The sequence below is a fragment of the Ursus arctos genome, unplaced genomic scaffold (genome assembly GCF_023065955.2).
Source record: "Ursus arctos isolate Adak ecotype North America unplaced genomic scaffold, UrsArc2.0 scaffold_4, whole genome shotgun sequence".
NCBI classification, from domain to species: Eukaryota; Metazoa; Chordata; class Mammalia; order Carnivora; family Ursidae; genus Ursus; species Ursus arctos.
Window position 1 is genome coordinate 82755404 of NW_026623056.1, and position 20190 is coordinate 82775593.

The 20190-nt window shown below is 50.3% G+C and overlaps 1 protein-coding gene across 6 annotated transcripts in view; it reads left to right on the forward strand.

The window, feature by feature from the left end:
* Positions 1-13378, forward strand: part of EVA1C (eva-1 homolog C) — a 71222-nt gene extending 57844 nt beyond the window's left edge. For 3 of the 6 annotated variants that reach the window (XM_048215125.2, XM_026513333.4, XM_026513244.4), the window contains 3 exons: positions 5269-5349; positions 6734-6823; positions 12797-13378. In XM_048215125.2, the coding sequence (XP_048071082.1) occupies positions 5269-5349; positions 6734-6823; positions 12797-13173 (548 nt within the window). In that variant the 3' untranslated portion in view covers positions 13174-13378. Of the gene's footprint in view, positions 1-2852; positions 3009-5268; positions 5350-6733; positions 6824-12796 lie in introns of all 6 variants that reach the window. The other 3 variants (XM_057306696.1, XM_057306695.1, XM_026513484.4) reach the window with 2 other exon arrangements.
* Positions 13379-20190: the final 6812 nt, after the last annotated feature.

The following is a 20190-nucleotide window of genomic DNA, read 5'->3' on the forward strand; positions in this document are numbered from 1 at the left end:
GTTGAGGACAGAAGGCTGAGGTCAGAGAGGGGGCTTGCAACTTGGTTCTGGGTGTGGGGCTGTGGAAGAAGTGGGGGCATTGACAGTGTCCTGCCATCTCCCTAGGACAGTGCCCCCTTGTCCAGCAGTGTGGTCCCCAGGACTTATTCCAAAGGGAGGGGGTGCCTGGTACTGTGAGGCAAGTTAGTGCCCGTCCCCCCACCCCCAAGCAGACGCTTTCTCATCACCTTCTAAGTGGTTGGCATTTTAAAAATATGCTCTCCTCCACCCCCGGCCAGATGGCTCTTCACTGTGCAACCTGAATCATTACAAAATGATTTGCAATGTCTCTGAATATTTTATAGGTCACCAAATGGGAATGCAAGGTTTTACATTTTAAAAAAATTTCTCCCAACCGATGTGGAAGTGGATATGAAGACTGAGGATGTCAATAATTAATTTCTAAGCGAATCTGTCTTGGTTAACACTCTTTGGATGTGAGTGAAGGAACCAGTTTGAGCTGGTTTAAGCCAAAAAGGGGGTTGAGGCAGGAGGTATCAGGCCGTGGAAGCCAGAGCAGGGAAGCAAGGCCTCAGGGTAGGGCTGGCTTCCAAGGTCATGGCAACCCTCTGGCATCTCACTTCTCATGGCACTTCCGCTTCCTTGTTCTCTCTCTCGCTCTTGCTCTCTCTCTCCTTCTGCACCCAGGCTCCCCGTGAGCCTGAGCTGGACGGCATACGGCCACCCCCACAGCCTCAGTGATTTTATGTCCCATTTCTAACAATTATGGTGACCATCCTAATTCCAAATTTCTAACAGAAAGAGATTGAATTGGTCAGGCTGGGGTCAGAGCCCCCCTCCCTGGATCAGCCCTGGCCAGAGACCATGTGACGTGATTATAAACATCGCTTTCTAGAGAGGGGCGCGGCCAACCCCCCACCCAAGTTGCTCTTATCAGGGAAGACCCAGCCCATAGATGTCTATGCCAATACCCTGCTTCTAACTGCAGTGTCTGACCCAGATTTGCTGTTCCACCCAGCAATCTTGCTGTGCCTACACAGGGGACAGGACACACCCCACTCCATGGGGGGAGGGGAGAGGTGTGTTAGGGACAAGTACTGAACATCAAGCTCTCGGCCCTCATTTCTATAGAAACACAGGCTACCCATCTCTAATGTGACCCAGGTGATGGGTCAGAGATGCCTCACCCATAGGGACCCTGAACGCACCCCTTGGTATGGGGTAGGGAAATTACAGTGAGCAGTATGATCTCTGCTCTGCACACTTGGGAGATCAGGAGGGCTTCCTGGGGGAGGTGGCATTAGAGGCAAGTGAGAGCAGGTGTGTAGGAGTCAGCAAAGTGAAGGTGGGAAGAGGGAAGGGCAGGCAGAAGAAACAGCACAGGCAAGGGTGGGGGGAGGTGAACACCAGAGTAGGACTGGAGGGGCCTGGTGGATGGGAGGTTAGGCTAGGCTTTTACCCAAGGACAGGGAGTCCTTGACAAGTCGTCTCACGGGACATAATCAATTTACATTTTAAAAAGAACACTCCTCCCTATTTTATAGAGCTTCATTTAATCCTGGCTCTCTCTTCCTCCGCAGTGCTTAGGCTGGGCAGAGAACTTCCACTCTCTGTGGAGCCCTGGGGCAGGATTCAGGCTGCAGGCCTTTCGCTCTTGTAACTGTAGGCAGCACGTCTGGCTAACGTCAGACCACTCAGCACAGAGCACACTGAGGGGGCTGGGATGCGTTCCTCCTGTTTTCTTCTTTAACGCGTTGCGAAATGAGGTCCTCTCGCTGTGTGTTCCCTCCGAGTTTAAGCATTAGCCACTTCTTGGATGTGCTGGATTTCAGACTCTCCTCCTCATAGGATAAGCCAGACCTGGAAAACTCAGCCCAATCCCCCCTCACGTCTGCAGGGAGGACTCCTTTCTGTCCCCGTAGCCGCTAGTATTCGAGGGTCACCAAGACAGAGGCACAGCCAGCATCCCCTCCCTGATAATGCGTGAGAGGCACGAGAAACGTGTGGACCTCAGCCTAGGGCCCGCACAGCTCCTCCCAGGAGCTGGGGCAGGCAGGTGGGGGCCAGGATTTGGGGACAGGTGGGTTGGAGGCACCAAGATTTAGGGGCAAGGAGAGTAGGCTCCAGGATTTTGGGGTGTGGGGAATGGGGGGTACTAGGATTGGGGGCAGGAGGGGAGGGGTTGCCAGGATTTGGGGGCGGATGGCATAGGTGACGCTAGAATTGGGGACAGGAGGAACCGTGGTGCAGGGTTTGGGGACAGGCAGGAGAGGGCTGTGCCGGGATCTGTAGGTGCTCATGCAGTCTGGGCTCCTGCTGAGAAGGAGGAAAAGTGAAGCAGAGATACCACGTTTGTCTCTGGCGGGAAGAATCCTTTTGGGCCATAAGTGCAACCTGTGCAGGCTTGCTTTCTTTTTCTTTCTTTCTTTTTCTTTCTTTCTTTCTTTCTTCTTTCTTTCTTTCTTTCTTTCTTTCTTTCTTTCTTTTTCTTCCTTTCTTCCTTTCTTTCTCTTTTTTTATGATTTCTTTTTTTTTTTTAAGATTTTTATTTATTTATTTGACAGAGAGAGACAACACAAGCAAGGGGAATGGGAGAGGGAGAAGCAAGCTTCCCGCCCAGCAGGGAGCCCGATGCGGGGCTCGATCCCAGGACACTGGGATCATGACCTGAGCCGGAGGCAGACGCTTAATGGCTGAGCCACCCAACGCCCATGGAGACTTCTTTCTTAAAGTCTACACTGACCCAAGCTTGACACAGAATATTCGTTCAGGGGGAAAAAAAAAAAAAAGAAGTCGAGGTGGGTGCCCTGCCCAAATTAAGCGAATCATCTTCTCTGGTTTTACCTAAACAGACTCACGGGGACTGTCCACGTGGAAATCACTTTGCCATCTTTACGATCCTTCATCCAGCTCCCAAAGGCTGGGCGTCCCACGGACAGCCCGGCATCGCGGAGAGATCGAGGGCACGTGCGCACAAGACCAGGCGTTCAGGTGCCACCTCTTCCTAGGTGAGCGACACCTGGGAGCCTCAGTTGTCCCGTCTGTAGGAATGGGGATGATACGTATCTTCATGGGGCGCCATGAACACTGCACAAGACGCACCGTTTAAACGTGAGCCCAGGGTCTGATGTATTAAGAACTCCATGAATAATGGTTTGCTGGTGGTTTTACAAATGTATCCAAAATGGAGAGAGGCAGGTGTGAGGGGTGGTTGTAAATCACAGCCCAGCGCCATCTTCATTCTTGAAACGAGGAGATGCAAGAATCTGCCAGGTGCGTTGACACCTGTTCAAGCTCCTAGGCTTGTCCCCCTGGCGAGGCCATTTCACGTAGGCAACGGGCAAGTTGGTGGACATGAGCCATGTCGCACACGGCAATGTAATGTCTTATAAGGGCCTGGTTATTCTGCAAGTCTCATCTAGACGGTCCTTCTTCTCTGAGCTCTTCCTCTTCCCCAAACCGTAAAACCTCTGGCATTTGCAGCGCCCCCCCCCCCCCCCCGGCTCAGGCTGTATCTTGAGAACAAGCCAACAAGTCCTGGCAGGGATGACTTACTCCTGACAAGGAGTCAGGGGCGCCCTTCTCAGGGTGCAGCATGACCACGAGGCTGTTTCATCAGAAAGCGTTTTGTGGCAACATGGTTCAGCCCTCTGGGGCTCTGCTCTGCTCCCAGAATCAGCGGTGTGCCTGCCATCTGCCGAGGGGCTTTCCTTGGGGTCCCCGCACAGCTTGCACCGCCTCCTGTCATTGTCACCTTACAGCCCTGGATGTGACTCTCACGGCCGATGCACACAGTTGAGGAATGCTCTCTGGTTGTCCATCCTGGGACATCCCCTAGAAGAATTCAGTAAAGCGCTTTGAGAAAGGCTATGAGGTTTTCTTGCTGCTGAAGATGTCTTAGCTGCTCTTAAAAAAATCAGTGCAGTTGAACTTGCGCGGTTTATGTTGGCTCACTTCTGTCTCCTGTTGGCACTTCTCCCAGATACCAGCTGAGCTAAAGAACAAACAGAAATAAGCAATATTCTGCAGCAAAAATATCTGGTTTCCTCTCCCTTCTCCTGGCCAGCTGGGGTGCACTCGGCCTTCAGGGCCCTTGCTTCGCCCTCCATGCCTCGGTCCTGCTCGCTTTGTCCAGGGCGCCTTGAGATGGGGTGGCTTCTTCTTAGGGTCAGTTCGGAGGAATCTCTACCCACCTTCCGACACAGCTCTCCTCTCGTTCTTCTCTTACCCTAAAATACGTAGGGCATCCTTCTTTCATTCTTGCAAGCAGCCTTAGAAGTGTCTTCAGGCTCATTAAGGAAGCGAGGGCTCAGAGCTGTGGGTGAAAAGCCGAGTTGGAGGCAGGAGAGGAGCTCTGTGGTGGATTCTGACTACGGCCATTTTGTTTCACTACATCTCAGGGAGTTCATGTTCAGAGTTACAGCGTTGGGTTTTTTTCTTTGTTTTGGGGGGGGGGTTTGTTTTGTTTTGTTTTTAAGAGAGAGAGAAAGAGAGTGTGAGTGGGGTGAGAACAGAGAGGGAAAGAATCTCAAGCAGACTCCACGCTGAGCTTGGAGCCCGAGGTGGGGCTCGATCTCACGACCCCGAGATCATGACCTGAGCCAAAACCAAGGGGCAGACGCTCAACCGACTGTGCCTCCCAGGCGCCCCCAGGGTTAACAGTGTTATTGAGGTGAGATTGACATGCTCTAAGATGCACCCATTTTAAGCAAAAACAATTCAATGAGTTCTAGTACATTCACAGAGCTAGCTGCACGACGATCACCGTACTCCGATTTTAAAACATGTCCATGATCCCCAAAGTTCCCTGACACCCAGGTGCAGTCAGTCCCCATTTCCACCCCTGATCCTTGGTAAGCACTACAGAACTTACTTTCTGTCTCTGTGCATTCAGCTGTTCTGGGAATTTCCTGTTGATGGAATCATACCATACGTGGTCTTTTGGGTCTGGCTCCCATCACTGAGCGCCCTGTTTTGGGGGCTCACCCATGTTATAGCAGGTGCTCGTACTTTGTTTTATTGTTAAGCAGTCTGTTGGGTAAATATACCATATACTGTTTACTTCTTCTCTTAAATGTTACCTTTCTGGGACATTTGATGGTCACATAATTACCATGCGCATATACACGTGTGTGTGAGTACGTGACAAGCAGAGTGAGTAATTTATGTACTGCTTTAAAAATGGATTTTTTGAATCTTACCCACATTGCAGTTAAAAATTGTATTAAATGTACAAAGTTTTTAAAATATTTCTTTTCTGGTTTTTAGTTCCCAAGAGCATACTCTCAGCGATCGATCCGGCCATTGCTAATCTAAAACCTTCTTTGAAGCAGAAAGATGATGAATATGGTAATTTCTATGGCTTACTACCAGCATTCCTCTTTAAGTAAAGGTCAACAGCCCCATGTGACCGTAGTCGGGTGCACACTGGTTGGAATGAAAGGGGATGTCTGGAGGTGAGCTGGAGTTACCAGCTCTGATAATGGCAGCGTTGTCACGATCAGTGGCAAATGGTGGCCAACATTTTGTTTTGTTTTACAAATTATAAGTGGACTAAATCCTCCTTCCATTCCCCTCTTATTTCTTAAATGAAGTATCGCTTGGAAAAAGAGATCTGCTCCGAAACAAATTTGGGGTTCCTGGCTTCTATGATGAGCTTGTTGGAAAGAGGACCCCACCAGGAACCTGGGTGGACCAGACCCAGACGGGACCTGAGGGTCTCCAAACACATGCCACCTTTGCCCTTGGGTTTTCACTGGGCTGTTGTCAGTAGGAGGGGATGAACATTTTGGTTTTCTTATCACATCTAGAATGGAATTCAGACCCTTGGGGCTCCTGATGGAAACTGCAAAGTTTCTGAAGAGCATCTAAGCTATTACACTTTGTGTGTTGAAAGTTTGTTTTGTATTATTTTTATTACATTTGTGAGGTCTTTTGCCCCTAATTAAGTAAAGCATGCTCGATGTGGAAAACAGGAAAGCAGCAAGAAATAGAACTCACCCCTCGTCTCAAAGCTCAGAGATAACTATCGTTAATGTTCTGTTCTTCTGTTTCCCCCATACCTGCTCTCTGCTGGGCTCTGCATCTCCCAGCCCCACTGCTGTTTCTAACAGCGCTCCCCCCAGACGCCATGCATATCCTGGTCCCCCAGCAGTGGAGGCCCGAGAGCTCTGTGCCACCCTTCTTTGGACCTGTCTGACATCCCCTGGGGTCCCCAGAGCTCTCAGGCTGCCCATCGAGAGCTCCCTAAGCTCTCTCGCAGCAGTGTAACCAGACATCGGAAACCAGACCTGCCCTGCATTTTGCTGTCATTTCCAAAAAATCGCCCCACACAATCTCCCTGCATAATCTCCCTCCCTTCTTATCTATGGTCAACAGCGCAAACAGCAGCTCTGTGGTTAGGTAAGCTGTTATTAAGCCTCCCAGAGGCATGATGTATGCCACTGCCTTTCGGGTGCGAAAATCCGTTTGTTCCCTTGTGTAGTGGGGTGGACGAGTACCACCTGAAATTGGAACCAGCACATGTTAGAATTTCTAAATCCCTCTTACCACTTAGTATTTTCAGACACTATTTACTAAATGCTCTTCCTGGCTTAGTCTTCTGTAATTCAGTCAGAGGCCCACTTATTTGATTTCTATGACTTTTTATTTATTATGGCAGTCGTGGGCTGGGAGCAGAAGGCATACTGTGAACAGCTGTGATTAATCGGTTTTGCCTTTTTTTATGAAACAGGTATAAACTTTGACCCAAGGGAACCGAGGGTTCTGAGGAAAGACGGAGTTATTGTTAGCAACTCTCTGGCAGCATTTGCTTACATTAGAGGTAGGTCAATGAATCGAAGCTTCCTAGAATGCTAACGGCTTTGCTGAGGTCTCACTAACGGGTGCCATGTTTAATTACAACACCGAGCTGCAGAGAAATGACTTTAAGTTTGCCTCAGCACCTGCAGTTTTGCTAAGATCTGAAAACACAGAGCCTTGGACTCAGGCATAGTTCCAGCTGGGCTACCCACAAGAGAACCACACGGGGAGGAGGCAAACAGACGAAGTCATGCCGTTCAGGAGTTGGGCTCCATGAGTATTTTCTGCTTTGAAAAGAAGGAACCCAAGGAATGCATGTTCCGCAGCTCTAAAATTTGGGAAGGGCAGAGGATTATTGAATCCCACCCTTGGCTGGAAGAAAATTGAGCTAAAGGATCACCTAGTAAACAGAACGGGTCATGCCCTGTGAAGGAGGAGCCCCTTCCTGAGTCATCCATGTTACTTCTCACAGTTGCCAAGTTCTCCCTGATAATCTTTCCCTCAGCCCTCCCCACCTGGCAGAGCCGAAACTCTCATCGGTGAGGGGTGGTGCCTGCCATCTTTCCTTACCTTTTGTCTGCTCACCTTAGCGTCGACTATATTTTGAAATGTCGTCTCTGCAAGGTTTGGCCATGCCCACCTGACTCTGTTCAGGGAGGCCACAACCTCTGAGGCGTTCAGTAAAATTCATGTTAATATACTGCATCACGGCATTACTGTTCGAGGCCTGCTGGGGCTGGGGCTCTTTCCAGTAAGCCTTCCTCAGAGGAAATAAAGGAGGAAGGGAGCAGCCCAAAGCAGGAGACAGAAGGACAGTCTTGGGACACCTCTTCTGTTCCATCGTCTTCCTGCGTCCATAGTCCTGAGTGTTTGTTGTGTAGTCGTTAGTTTCCTCTGAGAATCTTCTCTCTTCAAACCACCCTCCCACTTCCACTTTTTGCTCTTCCTGATAACATTTATGAGGTCTTTCCATCCCTTATGCATAAAAGTAGAATGTGCTTGAAGTGGAAAACACAGGAAAGCACCAAGAAATAGAACCCGCCCCTCGTCTCAAAGCTTAAACACAACTATTGTTAATGTTCTGTTCTTCCGTTCCCCTGCTCTCTGCCAGGCTCTGCATCTCCCAGCACCACTGCTCTTTCTAACAGGGCCCCCCTCGGACCCCATGCATATCCTGGTCCCCCAGCAGTGGAGGCCCAAGAGCTCTGTGCCACCCTTGTCAGAATTAAGAGATGTAAGGATTTTTATTGTCAAAAATATCCCCGTATTTTCAAAGTCCCTGGAGGAAAGGCATCATGATGACCCTTCATGGAATAATGATTAACCAGAAGTAATGATGACTTTGCTCACTGAGCTGTGGCCATGCTGGGCCCCGTCAGTTCCTCTCCACAACTGGGTTGGTCAGCTCCAGTCGCCATGACAAGACACTGTAGGCTGGCAGCTTCAACAGCAGAAATTCATTTTCTCACAGTTCTGGAGGCTGGAAGTCCAAGGTCAAGGTATTGGCAGAGTCAGTTTCTGGTGAGAGTTCTCTTCTTGGCTTGTAGATGGCTGCCTTCTCGCATGAGATGGAATGCAGGGGGAGGGAGAGAGAGAGAGAGAGAAAGAGAGAGATTGAGGGAGGAAGGGAGGGAGAGAAAGAGGGAGGGAGGGAAGGAGGGAGGGAGGAAAAGAGAGTAAGGGGGGAGAGAGAAAGAGAATGCTCTCTGGCATCCCTTCTTATAAAGGCACTGATCCTGTTGGATCAGGGCCCCACACTTAATGACCCCATTTAACCTTAATTACCTCCTTATAGGCCCTCTCTCCAAATATGTAGGGGTTAAGCCTTCAACACATGAGAGTTGTCTGATCCCCCATTCTGCACACAGGGAAGCTAAGGGTCGGAGGAGTTGAGCCATTTGACTGAGGCCACAGCATGGACATCAGCTGGGCTATGATCAGACTCAACAGATATAAGACCTCTGCTCTGGTTTCTCCGAGCAGGAAGGATGCCCTCCAGGATCCTGAAGGATGGGTGTCATCTGAATTCTTCCCTTCCATCCTTGTCTATCCTTTTGCACGCGCATCACTCCCAGAAATCATATGAGGCATTTACCCATTAGCACCCATCTCTCTGCTAGACATTAAGCATCTTAAGGACCGATGTCTGTTCTCTTATTGTCATGCCCAAGGGCCCAGGATGGGCTGGCACAGGATACATGCCCAGTTAGTACTTAGCAAATGAGCAGACGATGAGTCTCTGCGTGGTGTCGTGAGCTTTCATTCACCTAATTATCGCCGCGTATTTGCTATTTACATGTAGGCAATTTTAAAGAAATGTAAGGATGTTGTGGCGTTTATTTGGTTTTATTGAGGGTTGTTTAGGCACATCCATTCCCAAAAGGCACAGGGAGGAGGAGGCCTGTCTGAGGGAGAAGCCAGTGGCAGGAGCAGCTGGAGCTGAGAGTGAGCGGGGCAGCTTCTGGAAAAATCCACTCCATACTCAGTAGATGGGGTGAATCCAAAAGGACTTTTCCCCAGGTCAGGCTGCAAGTGGCTTTGACACAGTGGCACAGTCACATACACACAGGGGACAAGTCGACTCGTCCAACCAAGGGGTTTGTCCGAGGATGTTGGAACACAGGGTTGGCAGAACGGGCGTGAGAATGTCCAGAGGTCCCTGAAGAACGGTTTCTCTTTTGTCCATGTAAGTGGTCTATGAACCTGTTCCCAACAGTGAGGCATCGTTTTAGGCGTGTTTGAACATGACTCTTATCCTAACCGTGTAGCTCTTCCTCATTCTAGAATCTAGGTCATGGGTTTGAAGAAGCCCATAGAAAAATTCTGAAATTAGAGAAACAGAAAGGGGTGTGTCTGTGTGTGTGTGTGTGTGTGTGTGTGTGTGTGCGTTGGAGGTTTTAGGAAGGCAGTTTACTAGCTGGCTTAGCCGTCGGACCCCAGCAGACTTTGCCTAAGGAGCCTTCTTTGGACAGTCTTGCCCAGAACCTGACTCTCGCTCTACCTCATTAGTGTTTCACTGACATCTGCCGGCAGGCGGGCCTTTGCTGTCCAATATTTCTGTCACTCACCTCTCCTTCTGTCTTCAGCCCTCTGGGGGAGCTTGCTGGGGACTGTCCGGGGGCACAGGGCACCTGGGGTAACTGGGGTCGCTGGGGTCACGGGTCAGAAAGCAGAGCTTCTCCTGAGATGCAGAGGCCTCGTTGTTTTCTCTGAAAGGAATTCTAGGCAACCAGACAAACCCACGTGGAAACAGAAGTATAATAACACATTCCGAAGTCAGGGTTACACGATCCCCTGTCAGCGAGGACGATTGCAAATCAGCACCGCCTTGTCACATAGGTGTGGATTCTGATGTGTTCCCACGGTCTCTAATCTTTGGGTCCGTGACAGAAAGTGCTTATCGTGTCCGTAAGTGCTGTCAGGCAGGGCCCAGTCTCCTTCGTGCTTTCACCCCACAGTAGCAGGGCCCCAGGAGGTGGAACCCTGGCCCCTGGCCTCTCCGTGTCTTATTTGGACACAGTAAGCTGAACCTGGAGCTTGTGTTGGCTCCAGACCAGAGATCTAAGGGTCAAGGGGCCTTAAAGGCCACAGGCCACCATTGTGAGATTTCTGCGGGCTTACGACGGCTGATGAAATGAAAGTCGTTCACAGAAGCTGGTGACGGGCCAGCAGAGGCTGACTGAGAACAATCGCATAGTGTGCGGATTCTCCGTTGTTTTTTTGTAAGTTTTATTTATTTATTTGTCCGAGAGAGAGAGCACAAGCAGGAGGAGTGTCAGGCAGAGGGAGAAGCAGGCTCTCCGCTGAGCAGGGAGCCCCATGCTGGACTCGATCTCAGGACCCTGGGATCATGACTTGAGCCCAAGGCAGACGCTTAACTGACTGAGCCACCCAGGTGCCCCATGTGCAGATACTGTTTAACTGCACGGAGACGATGCCTCTATCTTTCTGGAATACGTAATAGGAAAGGGGTCAGAAAAGCCTAAAGTGGTCCAATTGATTCTTCCAGAATGTGCCACATCTTCCAGATGTGCCCTCAGAATCAAGTGGGTGGGGGGGGCTTTGGAGACAGCCCTGGCCCAAGCTCGGGGTCCCAGCCACGCAGTGGCTTTGGAAAAGTGACGCGGCTGCCTCAGGAGGGGTCAGGTGCCTCACCTCCGGGTTCCATCTAACTAACACCTGGTGATTCTGTGACCTCAAACTAGTCAGTCAGATGACTAGGCAGCCTTGCTGCAATGGGCTTCGCCAAGAGTTGCCATGTGCTCCTTCTTCGATCACCGGATCTCAGTGGTGTAGACGCGGCCTAGAGAGCCATCACTTGGCAGGAGGCATACCTGGGCCAGGAGGCTCCTAGCATCTGATCCGTGAGAAGCTCTCCATGCAATAGACACCAGACCCTCCCGGCCCCGCAGCAGAGGGAGAGAGGAAGAAAGCTAACTAAGATTGTAGAATCCCCGCCCACAGGGGCCCAAGCCTCGGGCTTTAGATCCGCAGCCCGTCCCCCTCTGCGCTGAGCAGGTGTTTGTGTAATCCCTGCTCTGCTCTGGGCGCTGGGGGTGTGGTGAAGAACCAGCCCGCAGGGCCCCTGCTTTCGTGGAACTCTCATTCTACGGGATAAGAAAGGAGAAAACATGCTCAGTGATTGAGTGACATTCAAGAAGACCTAATGACGGGGGGACCTGGCCCAACCTGGGGGTGGGGGCACAGGGGTCTAGATGAAGGAGGAACAAAGAACATTCCAGGCAGAAAGAACAGCATGTGCAAAAGTGCCAGGGGGGGAGGCTCCCATGAGGAATGGAGAGACACCGGTGTGGCCAGAAAACAGAAATTGAGGGATGAATGAATGAGTGTTGAGAGTTGAACTTAAGGAGGGTAGCAGGGGCTGGGTCCGAGCAAGCTTCATAGGCTGGGGTCAGGTTCTAGTTCTGGCTTGGCTGAAAGAGGCCTGCAGTCCTCCGGCAGGGGCTTCCCTTCCTGGCTCAGCCTGAGCCTCTGTATGAGGGGTCAGCCCCCCGTGGCCCTCGGGCCAGTTTCGTCCATCAAGTTTTATTAGAACGCAGCACACCTGCAGGGCCGGGGCTGCTTTTGTGCTAAAGGGCTGGGTTGAGTCGTTGCAACACACACACTGCGTGGCCCACAAAGCCTAAGAATCTCACTATCTGGCCCCTTACAGAGAAAGCCCACCAACTCCTGGTCTGTATTTTGAGAGAGTTCGCTGTATCATTATTTCCCAAAGAGGCAGTGCTAACCCCTCAAGGGTACATAGCTAAAAAATGGAGAGAGTAATAGTCTTCTGGGCAGGGTTAGCGTGAGGATTAAGCCTATTAAAGATTTAGACAAGAATATGTGGTACAAAGTAGCATCTTTTCTTTTTATATTATTTTTATACAACCATTTGGATGTCGGGAAAACTACCAGAACTTTTATTTGTGTTTATTTTTTAATCTAAAGAAATGAAACTTTGCTAACATCTACTGTATTAGTACTTGCATTCATGTATGTGTGTATATATACTTCATATATAAATTAATTTTTCATAGTTTACTCCTCATAGCTAACAGTTTATTGAGCATTTACTGTGTCAGCGAACGTTCCAAGAGTGTCACGGGAATTAACTGTATACCAGGAAGGTGCTGTTAGCCCCATTTTACAGGTGGGGAAACTGAAGCACAGAGTGGATATGTAACTTGCCAAAAATCACACAGCGAATGAGTAGCAGATCAGAGTTTGCATTCAGGGGGTCCAGCTTCTGAGTCTCCCTGCTTTGTGTCCTCTCACGTACATACCTGTATTGACTATATATGCTCAAAACCCTTTTTTGTCCTTAACCAATGAGAGTACAGGATCAGTTAGGTGAGGACGGTCTCAAAGACACTGTCCAGGACTGGCATTCTGCGTTAGCTGCCGGTTTCGGCAGACCGCTGCTTCTGTGGGACTTTGGATTGGTGAAGGCTGACAGCACTTCCCAGCTCCTGACTTGTCCTTTCCCCCACAGCCCACCCAGAGAGAGCAGCGCTGCTGTTCGTGTCCAGTGTCTGCATCGGGCTGGCACTCACATTGTGTGCCTTGGTCATCAGAGTGTCCTGCACCAAGGACTTCAGGGAGCTGCAGCTGGCGAGGGAGCACCTGGTGCCAGAAAGTGACAAGGCTGAGGAAGACAGCGAGGATGAAGAGGGGGAGGAGGACTCGTCTGACTCCGATTTTCCAGGAGAACTGTCTGGGTTTTGTAGGACTTCGTATCCCGTCTACAGTTCCATAGAGGCTGCAGAGCTGGCAGAAAGGATTGAGCGCAGGGAGCAAATCATCCAGGAAATATGGATGAACAGTGGTTTGGACACTTCACTCCCCAGAAATATGGGCCAGTTCTACTGAAAAAGAGCTGTACCTTCACATGATCACACTTTCTGAAGAAGGAAGGATCCACAATGCCCCTCTGGTTCTGTTTCACTTGTACCTTCTGTGAAGGAGTATTCGTCATGTCATCCAATACTGGTGAAGCCAGAAGCTATTAAAGGGACATTTCAAACTGTTTACAACACATTTTGAAATAAATTAGGATGGAAGTCTTTGTTTTCTGTATTTATTTAAATTCATTTTTATACATTAACATAGAGTGCACATTTACTGAGGGCTTATAATGACGGCACTGTTCTATAGCTGCTTTTCATGTATTAAGCCGTTTAATCCCCACAACAGCTTCATGAGATAGTGCTATCCACCCCATTTTACAGATGAGTAAACAGGAGGTCCCCTACATCCATAAAAAAATTATACTGATATGCAGACAGCAAGCTTGAATCCAGCCACTATGTGTTCGCGGGCGGTGGATTTTAATCTCTATCATTATTTGTTTAGAACGCGGTCAGCAAAGTTTTTCTTTAAGGGCAAGATAATATTTTAGGCATTGTGGTTCATGCTGTGACTGCTCAACTCTGCCATTGTGGCTCACAGGTAGCCATCCATAGCCAATCCAGCATGAATGAACGTAGCTGTGTTTCAATAAAGCTTTATTTATAGACACGAATATTGAATTTGATTTCATTTTCACATGTCACATAGTATTCTTTGTTTTTTTTTATCAATCACTTTGAAATATAAAACCCTTCCTTAGCTCGAAAAAACAGGGAGCAGGCATTTGCCTGATTTTGTAGATAAGTTATGGTCCATAAGGCCTAAAACATTTACTCGCTTGCCCTTTAGAGAAAAAGTTTGCCAAATCCTGATTTAGAATTTAAAGCTGCAGAGCTTCTAGTGGTAAAAGTGATTAACCAGATCACTCAGCAATCCTTTGATCCAGTGGGGTTACCTATCAAACCATTGCAGGGGAGCAGGAAAAAAAAAGGTAAGGAAACAGATTCCTAATGAGAGAACTGGCGAGGGGTTCCTTTGGACAGCTCCCCCTGGTGGACAGGAGGCTTATAGCTGTGGAGTAGAATAAGCTATTTTTTTCTTTTTTGTCCGGGTGGGACTCAGAGTATAAAAATGATGGTGTTATATCCATCTCATACGTTCGCTACGAACAAGCTCTCTGCCTTATCTTCTCCCAAAGGCCCCACCTCTAAATACCATCCCATTAGACATTAGGATTTGACATACGAGTTTGGGGAGGATACAAACATTTAGTCTACAGCAAAGGTGAAATTCCCATCAAGTAAAATTAACCATTTTAAAGTGCACCATCTGGTGGCATTTGGCACATTCATGATGCTGTGAAACCACCAACTCTTGTTTCAAAACAGTTTCAGCACCTGAAAATAAAACCCTCTACCCTAAGCAGTCACTCCTCATCCTTCCCTCCCTCCAGCCCCCCAGCAATCTGCCTTTTGTCTGAATTTGCCTATTCCGGCCTTTTGTGACTAGCTTCTTTCACTCAGCATCATGTCTTCAAGGTTTGTCCATGTCGTAGCGTGCGTCAGGGCTCTATGCCTTTAATGGCCGAATAATATTCCATTGCACGAAGAGACCACGTTCTGTTCATTCATTCCTCTGGTGGTGGACATCTGGGTCGTTTCCACTCTTGGCTGCTGTGGCTATGCTGCTATACACATCTGTGTGCCCTGTTTTAACAGCAGTAAGACTGCACACAAGTGGATGACCGCGGACTTGTTGAGAAATCCTATGGTTTCTGCTCAACAGAGGGAAGGGAGGGGGAAGGTGAGTCCGAGTGTATCCCCTCTCCAACCCCCTACTTCTGCTGATTTCAAAAAGAGCTTCCCTTACACTGACCCCCAAGAAGGTGGGAGGGTAGGGATTTTGGTCAAGAGAGGTATCCTATGGACAGGCTGGGATGGTTTGGGCAGAGGCTGAAATTCCTTGGGATTTCCAGATAACTGAGTCCCCTGTAATGTAGGGTCCTGGGAGAGGTTGACGGGGCTGGGAATGTCATGTCTTAAATCTGTTATTAGAGAGAAATCTGTTCTAGGTCATGGCAGAGAATGAAATGAACACATGGCCTCATTGTCTAACTTTTTCATGAGGATTTTGTTCTGATCAAAGAGAACCCTTGTCCTTTCATCTCCCTGAGCCCAGCAAGGAGCACTTGGTATTGTCCCAGCTTTTGGAGCAGCCTGTCCCCATTGTCTCCGTATCCAGCTTTCAAGCAGCACATCTTCTCTCACTCCCTGAACATAAATACCGTCCATCTGACGACTGTCTTCTTGGGGCTGTAGAGAACATGGCAGCTGACGGGTTTCACTTTACCAGTTGGAGAAAGAGTTTTGCCCACGTGGACCTCAGTCATAAAGCTTGTGTTGAGTGTCACAATGGGTTTTCCCTTATCTGAGTCTTCCCCAACTCCCAGCCCCCACACACGTGCACACTCCTCCCAGGACCCCTGAGGAGAGGCATCGGAGGACAGGCCTGCCAAAGCGAGGCCCAGTCTTCATCCTGTGCAAATGTAGTGAGCTGTTTATTTGCATTTTCTGGGCCTCACAGAAGAATGCCACGTTCTTCTCATGGACAGAGCCTGAAGGATCCTGCTGAGAATGTGTTTGGATGGGCACCGAGCCCAGGAGGAAGAGGACCAAACCAGACTTGGATGAAGGGTGGCTGATGAAGCGTGGTGACTGGAGGAAGCTCCAGATTGGAAGTCCACCCAGGGAGTGTGAGGCACACACGGCTGCTGTGCCTTGGCTTTGCGCATCTCTGGGCAACAGATATCCCTCTGTTTCCAAGCTGTGGGGTCCCGGAAGTCCCGTGACAAGAAGCCAGCACTCTGTGGGAGGTTTGCACATGTCACTACCTCCCTACAAACACCGACTCTCCAGCCATGAGCTGCCTGCTGGAAAATTCAGCCCTTCTGGATTCAGGGAGCTTGTTAGTGGGGCTGCTGGTACTTTGTGGATGCTGAGTATTCAGGGCCACTTCAGGGAGAAGCAGCACACACCCTGGCCCCAAGCAAGCACTGGGAAGCCCGGAAATCTGTCCCACTCCTGAGCCCACAAATGTGCAGTGCACAACGCTGTGCCCTGCCCAGATCCCTGCACCAGGCGGCACCTGCCCTGGCGGCTCGAGGGCGGCTGCAGGTGGCCCACGGCTGCCCTTTCCTGCAGAGAATTGGCCCTCATCATTTTTGTCTTAGTCCACTCAGGCTGCTGTAACAAAATGCCAGAGATGGGCAGCTTAGAAACCACAGAAAAGTCTTTCTCAGGTGCGGGAGGCTGGAGGTCCAGGCTCTGGGTGCCAGCATGGTGGGGTGAGGGCCCCCTTCCTGGCTCACAGCCAGCACCTTCTCACACGATGGATGGCACAGGGGAGCTCTCTGGAGGCTCTTTCCTAGGGCAGGAATACCATTTATGAGAGCTCTATCCTCATGGCCTAATCACCACCCAGAGGCCTCACCTCCTAATTCCATCATACCTGGGGGTAGGCTTTCCGCATATGAATGAGAGGGGACACGATCATTCTGGACGGAGCGATTTCTTACAAGAATTTCTCCTGAGAGCACGCCTTCAACAAATCACTCCTGCAAGAACCTCCATCTCAGGAAACTGACCCACCACCCAGGGGAGGCTCTGTGGACCTGGGGGCACACGTGGCCCCTGTTGGCCCCCACCGCGGGCATGGGGTCCCCCGCAGCCTTGGCGGGAGCCTGACCCAAAGGATCATCAGGGACCCTTCCCGCGATCAGGTGGTACCCGGAAAAGAGCCAGCGTCGTATCTGGTACGTCTTGGAAGGGGGTGCCGTGGGATCTCCCTCTCACTCTGCCCCTGGCCTTCTCTGTGGGTCCCCAGAGACCGGCTTCTGCTCCAGGTTACCTGGGGAACCAAGGTCTGAGGCTGAGTCCTCCCTGGCAGGCAGGGGAGCCGAGTGAGTGCTCCCGGCCACTCTCTCCCCAGGGCCGCAGCCCGTCCCCCCTCCCAGCAGCCCATGCTGCCTAGTGGGGACCTCCTGGAAAACACCAAGCTTTCACCCTGCTTCCCACCCCGACCCGGACACCGAAACACGGAGGCCAATCATAGCGGCCATGGCTTTGTCCCAGACTCAGAGGTCCCCTCCTGCCCTCTTGCCTCCAAGCTTCTACTCGGACTTGGTCTTAGTTTGATCTTGGGATGACCTGTCTGTGCCTCAGTTTCTTCATCCATAAAATGGGCATAATAACAACACCTCCTACCTAGTGGTGTTGAGGGTCATCATGCTTCTCATCCAGTAAGAACAACAGTAAAGGGAAGTTTCTATCATCAAGTACTCTTCCTCCTGAGCGCAGCGTCCAGCATGGCCAAGGCCGTGTCGCTTAGCACTGAGGGGGTCTGACAGAATTCAAGGGCAAAGTAAGAACACGCTGCTGAGGGAGAGGGCAAGGCAGCCGCCCTCAGCCCTGCCACTGAGAAGGCCATGTAGAGGATACAGTCATTCTATCTGCAGGACTCGGAGGGAAGTGTCCAGGCCAGACCTTCCTTGGATTCTTCGGCCAAGTGCACAGTGAAGGCTCCCACGCATGGACTTAAAAGGCCATGCCCGGTTCTGGCAGGGCAGTTACGAACCCGGAACTAGGGTCATTTGGTTTTAAGAAGCCCATTGTAAGCCTGACCACCAGTGCAGAGTTGGCCAAACTCCATCCCAAGACTGGACGGTAGCCCGGGAGATTAAATCCTAAATAAATACTCCAACTAAATGCCTTGTCGACTGGAAGCCATGCTGGTCTATAGTTGGAAATAAGGCAAGAAAGAGCCATGATAACATCAACCACATAAGGCAGAATTCAGGAAGCCAGCTAATAACCCGAGGTCACTGCATCCTTTTTAGGAATTTCAAATCACCAGGCACCTCCTGGGGGGGGGGGGTGCTGTGCTGGCTCCCCGGGGAATGAATGAGCCGGTATCAAATCGCAGATGTGGACCATCCAACGCAGCACTGTCCAGTGTGGGGCCACTGGCCACACGTGGTTATCTAAGTTTAAATTTGAATCAGTTGATGAAATATAAAAGTCAGCTTTTCAGTCACACCAGTCACATTGTCAAGTGCCCGGGAGCCACGTGGCCTGTGGCTACTGTCTTGGACAGGGTGGATGGTTCTGTCCGGCAATGCTGAGCTAGTGGGTCATTCAGACACATAGATGCAAGCCCAAATCACTTCAATGAATGGAGTGGGTATTTCCCTGGGCCTCACCGACCAGGGATGTCATCACAGATCAAAATCCCAAGTGCAGATATGTGGGCCCCGGGGACCACCTACCCCACCTCTGCTCACCTTCTGGGAGATCCCCCCACATGTCACTGGTCTCCAGTCTTGAGACCTCTGTTGCTCTGGTGTGCCTTGATGCACAAGTCCACAGCTGGAGCTCCAGCCCACCCTTTGTGAGCTCCCACCCACCAGAGAGCCATGGCCTTGGGAGCCCTGGCCACCTCCCCTGCCCTGGCCACTTATCCTGTGACAGCTGCTGCCACCAGCACTTCCTTTGGGCACCATGGATGCTACTAATTCCCCTTCCTTTGTTCCTTGGGAAGAATGGGTCTTACCTAGCAAAGCTGCCCCCCCCCCCCAATCCAGGGCCTATCAGCACCACCAGGAACAGTCCAGAGAAATGTTAGGCCAGGCCTTTCACACCTGGGAGCCCTGTCTCCACTCCCCAGACATCCCTGCTGGGTCACCACTACTGAGCCCCCTTCCCTGCCTCCTCTTCCTCTTGCTTCAGTATCTCACACCTCCACTGAACCCAGGAACAGAGCTGGCTCTTTCCTTTATCCTTTGGATGTCCTGACTTTTCAAGACAGGGTGTAAGAATGACAGTAAATGGTCAAAGCAGGTGGCCCAGGAGCAAAGAGAGGATGGTGGAGGCACTCAGCCTGGTCCTCAAGGAATGAGCAGAATTGTGAAAGGTGAGTCAGGGGTGGGAGGTGTAGAGATGAGCAGCAGTGATAGGCCAGGAGGCGGGAGGTGGAAGGGCATGTTTGGGAATAGGGAACAGCCAGAGTGGGGAGGTGTCATGGGAAAACAGGCTAATGTGCAGGACACCAGGGGGTGAGTCTGTGCTCCAGACCACAGGACCTGTTTGACACTTGGCGGTTAGGATAGCATCACCTTCTTTGGGCAGCATCCTTCCACCTCCCGGAGCAGATACGGGACTCTCCTACTCAGCCCACTCTCAGCCAGCAGGGCCTTGGCCTTCTGACTCTTGGCATTGTATTTGCTCCAGATTTTACTCGTAGTATCTTGGAAAATACCAAATGACAGCTTAATTCTGCTGGAGAAATGAAAATCAACACATTTACAAAGCTAGTCTAGTGACTGACTCACGTGGGTGCTTTAAGATGTAATTAATATCATCAAAGGCCCGACAAATTATTCTAGCAGAGCCCCTCTTCAAAAGTCCCCAATCTTTGCTTGAAGACCGCTCACAGCCTAATTGCATTTCAGAGTGGTCCAACAGAAAATCCAATTGGGAATTTATCTTGAGGTGAACACTCCGCCTTCCTGCTTTTTAAGCAAACTCTCTGGGATATCGTGAGCTCAGCCCACAGGACTCTGCAGAACAAAGAGAGGAAAGTTGGTCACTTCCTATTGGGGGTACGTATTCATTCCCCATATTTTCTCCGTTCCAACTCATGACTCCATGGATTGAATCCTTTCAAGAAAAGAAAAATAGACCTTGTCATTTCCTATTGTTTCAAAGACAGAATCCAGCCTGGGAAAGATTAAGGCAAGAGGAAGGGGGACTCGTGTCCAGATGACTAAACACCAATCTGACCTGGAAAATGCTCGATTAGTTTCTGAGGAAGGGAGGGAGCTGCAATTAGAGGCGTGTGTACAATCGTGACATTACGTCACTAAAAGAGAAAAAGGAAAGCGCTCCCAACTCGCTCACAATGAACTCGCCAGAGAATGTGTTACTAATCCGTGAAAAATGTGCAGACCCAGTGAGTCGCCTCCCAGCTCTGAGCTCCCGAACT